This window comes from Ciconia boyciana, chromosome 22 (genome assembly GCF_034638445.1).
Source record: "Ciconia boyciana chromosome 22, ASM3463844v1, whole genome shotgun sequence".
NCBI lineage: Eukaryota > Metazoa > Chordata > Aves > Ciconiiformes > Ciconiidae > Ciconia > Ciconia boyciana.
The window spans coordinates 3,042,658-3,052,287 of NC_132955.1; the positions used below are offsets into that span (position 1 = coordinate 3,042,658).

General features: G+C 54.4%; 1 protein-coding gene across 1 annotated transcript; it reads right to left on the bottom strand.

Annotated features, from left to right (window-relative positions):
• Positions 1 to 439: 439 nt before the first annotated feature.
• Positions 440 to 6,753, bottom strand: PHB1 (prohibitin 1). Its single transcript, XM_072885989.1, has 7 exons — positions 6,612 to 6,753; positions 5,859 to 5,984; positions 5,275 to 5,436; positions 4,589 to 4,731; positions 3,836 to 3,952; positions 2,582 to 2,677; positions 440 to 1,625 (listed from the first exon to the last, which is right to left on the bottom strand). The coding sequence occupies exons 2-7, from the start codon at positions 5,944 to 5,946 to the stop codon at positions 1,413 to 1,415; spliced, it is 819 nt and encodes a 272-aa protein (XP_072742090.1). The 5' UTR covers positions 5,947 to 5,984; positions 6,612 to 6,753; the 3' UTR covers positions 440 to 1,412.
• Positions 6,754 to 9,630: the final 2,877 nt, after the last annotated feature.

The window sequence follows — 9,630 nt, forward strand, 5'->3', positions numbered from 1 at the left end:
GTGTTGCTCAGAGGTAACAGACATTGTATGAGCACCCTGTTTGCAGGATGGGGGTAATGATGTGCCAGGCTAGTACCGTGCCTTCTGACAACCGCCTACAGGTTTGAAGTTCACTGTAGGCTGTACCTGGTATAATACACCCCCATTTTCTCAAAAGAGCACCCTGGGAAATGTATGTACATGCAGTAAACGACAGCCTGAACTGTGCATAGAAAGCAATTAAAAGCCCTCACAATAACCTCAAGATACTCTCAGCCTTACCTTGTTGCAGGAATTCAGCCTAAGAATTGTATTTCAAGCTTTTAAGTTGTCAAAAGCAAGACCTATTTGCCTGTGCTAAGTGACTTTTATCCAAATAATTTAGCACAAGCATGAGGTGTCTTGCTCCACTGACCCAACCTTCATTCTTCTGAGATACCAAAAAAAAACCCCACACTACTACACTTGGGACTGTGACATTTATTGAAGGCTGGTTATACAATCTCACCCATCACATCCTCCTCACAATTCAGATTCCCTAAATAAAAAGAGCATTGATTTCACAGAGAATTCTGCCCACCTCTGACTGCCTGAGCCACAGAGCACCGAGTCATCCCCTCTTTGTCCCAGGTGCCATCTGGAATAGACCAACTGCCACTTTTACTGACCTTGGGGAAAGAACCAATGCCGCACAACAGAGCAAGCGGCAGCAAACAGATCAGAGTGCGGCGGCAGGGGGAGAAGTGGAGATGTCCCACTGTTGGCAAGTACACGAGAAGTATTTCCTGCAGAGGAAGTATCTTCTTCATGCCTCAAATCCATCTACTACATAAAGCGAATCTCTGCTATTCTCACCCCCAGCCACAATCCACTCGATCTGTGCCTCTAGCTATCAGTGCTATGGTTCACACAGGCACAGCAGAGCCACTGTCCTAACAGCTGAGATGTCCTCTTTCTCTCAGCTGACACCTGAAAAAAGACTGGCTTGACTGAAGAGCGAGCCCTGAACGTCCCTGTTCCATAGTCCAGGACCTGCAAGTCTGCAACGACCCTGGCTCAGCCAGCCTAAAGGCACTGAAGCATCACTGTGAAACTGGATTGATACAGCACTCTTGTGGTCAGGGAGTCACCTGGGCTACCTGTTCGTCCCAGGAGTGAGCAGATGAAAACTCCGCTCCTGTTGCTCAGACTGCCTGGAAAGGGGCAATTCTCAAACCTAGCTTGATGGTCAGTGGAGCCACTGCTCTGACCGTACATGGGAGGAATGCAGGTTTGTTATCAAGAGTGTTCAGTTTTATTTGATTAAGAATTCAAAATGGGTTGAATTTTAATTTCCTCTGCTTTTACTAATGAGGAAATTGCAAAGATTCTTTTGGAAAGGGCTGATCTGGTAGGTAGAAGTGACCAGGCTAGCTATGGCTGCAGAGCCAGGTTCACTGCGGCAGCTGGAGGAGCACAGACTGTCCAGAGGGCAGATAGGTGATGTTGCGGGACCGTGAGAGCTGGTAAGCGATGTCTTCAGCTGCCTCCAGCTTGCGCAGCTCAATCAAGCCATCGCCTGCAGTGGCCAGTGAGTTGGCAATCAGCTCAGCTGCTTTCGAGTCTCCCTCAGCAGAGATGACAGCTGCTTTCTTCTGCTGTTCAGCCTGAAAGGAAACAGATGAGAAGGGGAATAACCAACAGAGAAAATGAGCAAAAGAGAAGGAAGATACTACTGTCATATTTAAAATATAAATTCCCGCTTCCCCACCCTACTGTTCTTTTCTCCAGTAGGAGAGCTAAGATAGAAGGTGATTTTATTTTAAAGCTGCATTCTGTTAGACTGTTCTTCTGCCTGCTGTGGAAAAAAGGTTGAAAAATCATCTTGAAATTGCCTTATCAGTCTCAACCTCATGAAACATTAACCCACCTAAGGGCACTCCTGGTGGAAGATTTTCTATGAAAGATTCGAGAACTTCAGTGGAGTTAAAACCAGGGCAGATAAACACTTCTACTGTTTAATCATCCTGGCTGATTACATGGATCTTACTGCATCCCCTGGATTAAGTTTGGGTGTAGCTGAAGGTTCTTGCAATCTCGACAGGCATGTGTTCTCAGCTGTACTGGGGTACTTCAAGACAAATTTGTTTCTCTGGATGCTCACTGAGATCCTGGGTTGATCTGAGATTATGTGGTCTTGCCTGCAGTCAGTAACGCTCCTAGGACACAGGCCCCATGCCCATGATATCAAACACCATGGAAAGCTTCAACCACCCTCTCAAAATTCACAAACAGCAGGATCACTTGGGTTGCAAATCTCAACCTCAAACCCCATTTCTAACTGACACTTCCTCCTGAGTGCTGTTTCCTCCCTCCTCCTCCATGCAGACATTTCTGTTCAGCACTCCAGTAAGACTGTGACACAGTATTAAAAGAAAAAAAGATCTACAACAATCATATGCCAGAGCTGAGAACCATGTCAGCATTATGACCCTAAGTGACTTCATCATTCAACCTGCCCTCCATCATTCACCCTGGACAGGTGAGAGGCATGTTCACTGCAAGCTAGAGTAGGAAGGAGATACCAGCAACCATCTCCAAGTTTCTGAGAAGGACAAGATACCTTTTCCACAATGAATCTGGCTCTCTCTGCTTCTTGCTGGGCCACTTGCTTCATTTCGACTGCCTCCGTGAACTCCTTGCCAAAGGTCAGGTGGGTCTGCAGGGCAGAAATCAAGCAAAGTCCACAACGCTGACAGTTTACAGCAGCACTGCTGTGACCCACGCAGCTCCCGCAGGGGAGCAGCCTGCCTGTATCGGTGAAACTGGAATGGAGATGGAAAGCCAGTATCCCCAAAAGAACAGAAACTGGGACAAGTGTGCTCCCCATGCAGTTTTGAAGTCTCAAGGGAGATGCCACCAGTGCAACTCCAGTCCAGCAGACCAGTAACACCAGTACCTTCAGAGACACACCACGCTCCCCTGCCACCACCACTTGCTTGAGCACCTGGCAGAGGCAGCCTGCTCGCCCAGCACTCCCCTCCCACGGCAGGGAAGCCCGCTGTCTGCCAAGCCATCCTACACCTTTCATGCTCCATTATGCAGTGGTGCGCTCAGCCTGGGCTGTTTGGACAGCTGCATCCCCAGGCTCCTGGGATGGGACAGGGGAAAGGTAAATTTCCTTCAGTAGCGTGCTCAGTGGAAAGCACTAGAAACAGAGAGTCAAAACCTCATATTTTGCAGAAACAAAGCCACCTTCCTGCAAAGACTTCCTATATGTTCAAAGCCAAATGAAAGAGCTCATTTCCCTTTCCCCTAAGCAGGCTTTCAAGGGAAGTCCCAAAAGAGAGAGGGAGAGGTGCGTATACAAGCCAGATTACAGCAGATTTAATTTACAAAGTTTATAGGGAGGTACGAGGGAAGAGCTCCCTCCTTGAATAGTCTTAGGATATTACACAGCCAGGAGAATAACTAATACTTCATAGAAAAAAAGATGCTACAAAAAGCGTACATTTGCACTACCTCCTCATGGCTAGCGCTTTCTCCCTGTGTCTCAGGGTGCAGCCTGATCCATCACCCACAGAAGCATTTGCTCTTCATTTTAACTACAAAAGCCCTGCAGCAGTGAAGGCTGTTGATAAGCCAGCACAGCGGAGCCTTCAAGGGCTTGCTCAAGGTCACCAAAGGCCAGCAACAAAACCAGAGGTACTGACTTGAGTGGTAACCACTACAAACCATGCAACTGCAGACAGACAAATGTAGTCCACACGTCCAAACTTTCAGCCCCCCCTTCTCTGGCCATCCACTGAGTCTCTTCTCCACTGCTCTTATTTGGGCACGCTCCGAAGAGAAAAACTGAAAAAGGGAGAACTCTTACCAAGGATACATCATCTAGAATGAGCCCGAAGGTTGCTGCTCTCTCCGTGAGGTCTTCGCTCACTTGCCTTGAGACCAGCTCTCTCTGAGTGATCAATTCTCCAGCATCAAAGCGAGCCTGAAATCAGGATGGACAACAGTGAGAAGAAAGCTCCAAGAAGTGATAGATTCTGCGTGCCCTGCCTGTCTTCGCACCCATGAGACCCAGAGTTAATCTAGTTCTCCCAAAGCTAGCAAAAACTGAGCCGCCCAAGCATTCTGAAGTAAGAGAAAGACTGAATGACTGGAAACTTAAGTGTAAGCTGGAGGGGAGGTTGTCCAGTTGAGCACTTAATGTAAAAACTGGACTAAAGCTGGTTAGTGATTATTTGGCAGTCCCCTGGGGATGCTTCCAGAGATCTTCAGTAAACTGAAATCTAAGAATACACAAGAAGTGGAAATCACAGTCTCCTAACTGCGACTCCCAGCCTGAAGAGCAGAGCTAACAGCTGAGAGCAGGTAACAAAGAAACCTCTTTCCATCCAGAGATCATCCAACAGGAATCAAGTCAGGCCAAGCAGTCAGAATGACCGAGACACAAACAATTAGCGTAGCTACAATTAGCTTTTCTGGATGGCCCGTGAGAGCCTGGGGGGTGGAAACAGAAGCTTTATTCTGGAGCATGACATATTCCACGTTCCAGCAGGTCCCTCACTGCTAAAAAGAGGAAAGAAAGATGACCGGCAGAGCCCAGCAGCTCTCACGCTGTTCTTACCACAACTGACTTGAGGATTTCGGTTGTGATTGAGGGCAGGACACGCTCATCGTAGTCCTCTCCAATACTGGTGAAAATCCGCGGTAACTGGGCAGTCACTGGTCTAAACAGGATACGCAATGTGATGTTCACGTTCTGTAGATCTGTAGGAAGAGAGTCATGAGTTCAGTGGCATACCACAGGGACAGGAGATACCCTGGAGAGGACAACTTCAGGGTAACTAAATGAGAAAGAATAAACATTCAGACTTCTTTTTGCCAGCAAAGACGAGTTATTTTTACTACCCCTTTCACCTTGGGATCCAAATCCTCCTTACAGATAAGATTTAAGCTTCAGTTCATTTGCGATGCAGGGAATTACTTGCCCTACTGTAAAGGCAGAGACTTTCTGTTTAAAGGGACTTACAGGACTGAGGGAAGGGTCCCTTTATCTGTTCCGTAACTAGAAAGACAGATCAAACCATTCCTGACTCTGTGCCAAACGAGACTCAGGACATGTGGGATCTCCACGTCCAGAAGAGGAAACTCCCACCCAAATACTCATTTTGTGGAAATTCAAGATTATAAAAGTCTTGACTGTGGTAAAGCTTCTTCTCCCGTCCCCCCAGCTGCTAACTGACAGCATCAGCATAAGCCACAGCACAGCATCACCAGCTTCTCTTACAGTTGCCGGGTCCAAACACTCACCTTTGCTGCCAGTGATCACAGGAATGTTTCGGGGGCGAGAGCGGCAGTCAAAAATGATGGGTTTCTGTACCCAGGGGATGAGGAAGTGGGTACCTTCTCCTACCACTGTGTCCTGGACCCCGCGGAATCGGTCAAAGATGACAGCTCTGTGGCCCGCATCAACTAGAGAAGAGAACAGCACGTCAAGTGTGGTTTCACTATTGCCATCCGTTGTACCGGCACACTACCAAAGCCTTCTCCGTGGAAATGGTTTATCGGGGATAGTTAAAGCCTTTTGCTTAACCGGAGGCCGGTGAAATTAATTAGATCATTGGGAGCAAGGAGGCAAAGGGAGGCTGCAGCCATGACTCCTGGCCCCCATGCCCGCTCACAAGGGCAGCAGCTAACTGACAGCTTTCTAGAGAAAGGACCTTGCAATCCTCCTGCTTGGGCAGTGCACGAGGTATAAAACAGCCCTGCAGGGCTTTGCGTCTATTTTCCCCGATGCCATTAGCAATAAAAGCACAGAGCAGCCGAGGTACTGACAAAAAAAAAAAAAAAAAAGATATAAAGTGAACTGGAACCACTCAGCTTCTCCCACTCACCATTGTAAAGAGCAGAATTGACAACTCCACCTGCGACAGCCAACCCCAGGCCAAGCTTCCCAAGGCTTTCAAACACCTTCGCAGCCATTTCGCACGTCCAGTTCCAGCCCCTTTAAAAAGTCCCTCCTGCAAAAACCCACAAGCTTGTTAAAATCGTGTTAAGCAAGAAGGCCAGGGGGTCCTGTGCGCAGGGGCCTACGGAACGGAGAAGTAACCCCCCTCCAAAAAGCTCAACCTGCAGTGGCGGCGTTCCCCCCAGCAACTCTTTCTCTCCCCCCTCAACAACCACCTCAGCCCCCCCGGCCTCCCCCACCCGCACACCTCACGCGTCTCCTCCCCGGGCTCTGAGCCCCGCAGCACCCGGCCTGCGTGGGCACTCCCACCCCAGCACCCCCCTATAGCAGGTCCAGGCCACCTCCCCCGCGGATCACGGCTCCCCCAGCCCCTCTGCACTACCCCGCCTCCCCGCTGCAGGCCCTCCGTACCCCGAACCCGATCCAGCCGCCTCCCGCAGCCCGGATCCTCCGCGCCAGGCCTCCCTCTCCCCGCTCCCTCCTAGGCCTCTCGCCCCCAGGACAGGCGTCCGTGAGCCAAGGCCGGCCGGCCTGCCTGCCTGCCTGCCTGCCTCGCTCGCTCGCTCGCCCGCCCGCCCGCAGGCCCCGGCCCCGGCCCCGGCCCCGGCCCCGGCCCCGGCCCCGGCCCCGGCACCTACCGCGCCCTCCCGCCCCGCTCCCCTCCCGCAGCGCCCCTGACCTCCACATGAATCCGCGGCCACCCTCCCCAGCGCGCCTGCGCGCCGCGCCAAGACGCCCGTTCCTCATTGGCCTCGCGCCTCTCCGCGGCATTCTGGGACTTGTAGTCCTGCTTGCATCTTCCCGCTGCCGGGCGGCTTACAACGCCCGGCGAGCCCCGCGGCGGCCCGCTCGCTGAGCAAGGCCGCTTTCCATTGGCTGCGGCTTCCCGCTGCCCGCAGGGCCTCTTGGGAGCTGTAGTCCTGGCGGAGGGAAGCCACGTGGGGGCTGCGCCGAGGCGCCCTGGGCCGGTGCAGAGGCTTGCGAGGGGCCGGAGCTGCTGCCTGAAGACCCGGAGAGGGTGGGCCAGCGTGTGCCCGCTTGTCACGGGAGAAAACGGGCCTGGACCCGGCCTTTCCCAGCGCTGCCTGGGCAGAGGGGCAGCAGGTCCTGGGCAGGGCGCGGGGACAGCGGCGGACAAATGGTTTTTTTGGAGAAGCGGTGGCGATGTCAAGGAGGGATCCCAGACGTCCGGCCACGTCCCCCGCCTGCCTGCGACACTGCCCGCGGAGCAGGCAGACATCCGCGATCGCTTTGTCCCCTTTGGCGTGAGAAACCCGACAGCCCCCAGGGCAGCCCCCGTCCCGCTGCGGGGCTCCGGTGCTGCCAGAGCACAAAGGCCCCTTATTCCTTCGCCATGAGCCTCCCCTCTGGCCCAGCAACCCCGCAAGCAGGAGGGCCGATGCCGCTAGAGGGAAGCAGCACTCTCCTGTCAGTTCCAGGAATCCTGATTAAAAAGGAAAAAAAGAGAGGGGGGGGGAATAAACCCGCTGCCCAGGGAGACCCCAGAGGAGCCGCCTTCCCCCGAGGCAGCCCCCTCCTGTCCCCACCGTGCACCCTCCCTGGTGGGTTTTCCCTCTGATGTGACACCGCTGGGCACGGGGGACTTCGTTACTCCCCAGGCCACGTCCTCCCTGACAGCATCTCAGGATGAAAATGGTGCTGAACCCCCTCCTTTAGGGCCCAGCAGATCCCAGGAGCAATCGGGGAGCATTGCATTCCCTGCAACGACCCCAGAGCATCCCCTTCCCCCCTGCTCTGCCCCAGCTGGGGAAACTGAGGCACGGAGCTGCTCAGCAACCCAGCGATGGAAGCTCCTGTGCCGCAGCCTCCAGGCTGCCTGTGCTGCCCTTTGAGTGGGGTGATGGACGGGGGCCCTAAAAGTGAGGGCAGGTCCCAGCCGATGTCCTCGATCCCCAGCTCTCGCCTGCGTGTGCCTCTAACCCTGCCTGCGCAGCCCGGGGCGGCTGTGCTGGAGCAGCTCCTGCCTGGGAAGGTCACCCCCTCCCAGGTCCCCTGTGGCATCCTGGGGTCCCCTGGGTCCCCGGCACAGCTGTGCGGACAGATGTGCTGTGGAAGCCCTGTCCTGTGTCTGACAACGCTCTTTGCGAGGCCACAAAAGCTCTTTTGTGCCTCCGCAGCGCTGGGAAACGGACGCCGAAGAGGACCAGGATGAGGTGAAGGTGTTCAGCAGCAGCTGGACCTGCTGGGGACCCCTCTGAAGCCCAGCTGAAATGGGGGTGCCCCAGGGAGCCACAGCCAAGCCCCAAAAGCTGCCCTGAGCAGGACCTGACCCTCCTTGCGATCATTGTTCCCAAAACCCCGAGTCACCACAAACTGATTTGTGGGCCAGATCCTGGCAACCCCCAACCGCAGCAAGCGGGAAGTGTAAAGCTGGATTTTGGGTGCTCCCGTACCCACCCTCGGCCACGTGTCTCCCTCCAGGGATAAATCCCGGGAGCATCTGCCGCCACCTCCAGCCCAGCCAGCAGGATCAGTCCCCATGGCCCAGCGCCGTCCTGGTGCATCCCACACCAGCCGCTGGGCTTTCCCCCAAGGATGACTTTGTCCCGGGAGGCTTCTATCTACTTGCATCTAATCCAATAACAACATCCTAATTGGTGACAAGGCCACGGCTATAAACACCGAGAGATTTATTCCCTTTTGACGTGAGATTCACACAGGGCACAATTCAATCATTAAACTCAGGATTTATGGAGCTGGGGGCTGGGGCTTTGCACCCCCTTGCCCTGGATTGCCCCGCACTTTGCATTTCATAGCAGCCATTGCGGGCGAGTTTGCTGCTGGGTTTGTGCAGCCCCCTTCCCTTTTCCTCGCCATGTAAAATGAGTGTTTCCCATTCATGCAAAAAAGGGAAAAAGGCTTGTGGCAATGAGGATTTTTGGTCCAGGGCCCGGATTTTAGGGTGGGAGCCCCAGGAGCCGCCGGGTTGGAGCCGGTGACACCCGCACGGCAAAACTGGAGGAAAATGGGTCCTTTGTGCGGGGAATATCTGGTGGGTGATTCAGCCAGGGCTGACGCCGGCGGTACGGGCTGACACTCTGCTTGGTGGCATGGGGGGACCCGATGCCGAGACCGTCCCCGGCTTCGTGGGCTGGGGGACGCAGCATAAAGCCTCGGTGGCCGGTGACTCGCCGGGTTCGGGATGGAGGCGAGGGGCTGAGCAGCCCCGAAGCAACCAGGAGCATCCTGTGCCCTGGGGAACGAGGTGAAGGCGGCCACGGAGGTGCACCCCGAAACAGCACCGGGCTGAGACACCGCTGTTGGGTGATTGCAACGAGCTGCGCCCCTCGCTTGAGTCTTTTAACGAGGCCGCTGCTGTCCACCACATTTCAGGGGGACATTCCTCCACAGAGCAAAGAAACGGCAGCTTCAAGAAGCGGCTCATTGTCCTCGGGCGGCACGGCTGGCCCAGCCTGGCCCAGCTCCGGCCACCGTGGCACGGGAACAAAAAGCCTCCTCTTCTCCAGCCCTCCACAACCGGGCGTCCCCGGCCGGCGCTGCCCCCGAAAAATTTATGGCATGAAGTTTGCAAACTGTGGAGAATCCGAGCACTTGGCGGCTGATGACCCCGGGGATGCAGGGCCGTGAAGGCAGGCGTTGATCTGCAGGGATGCGGCGGCAGAGACACCCAAGAGGAGAATGGCTGTTGGCAGAAATGAGGTTTTCCAACCCAAACC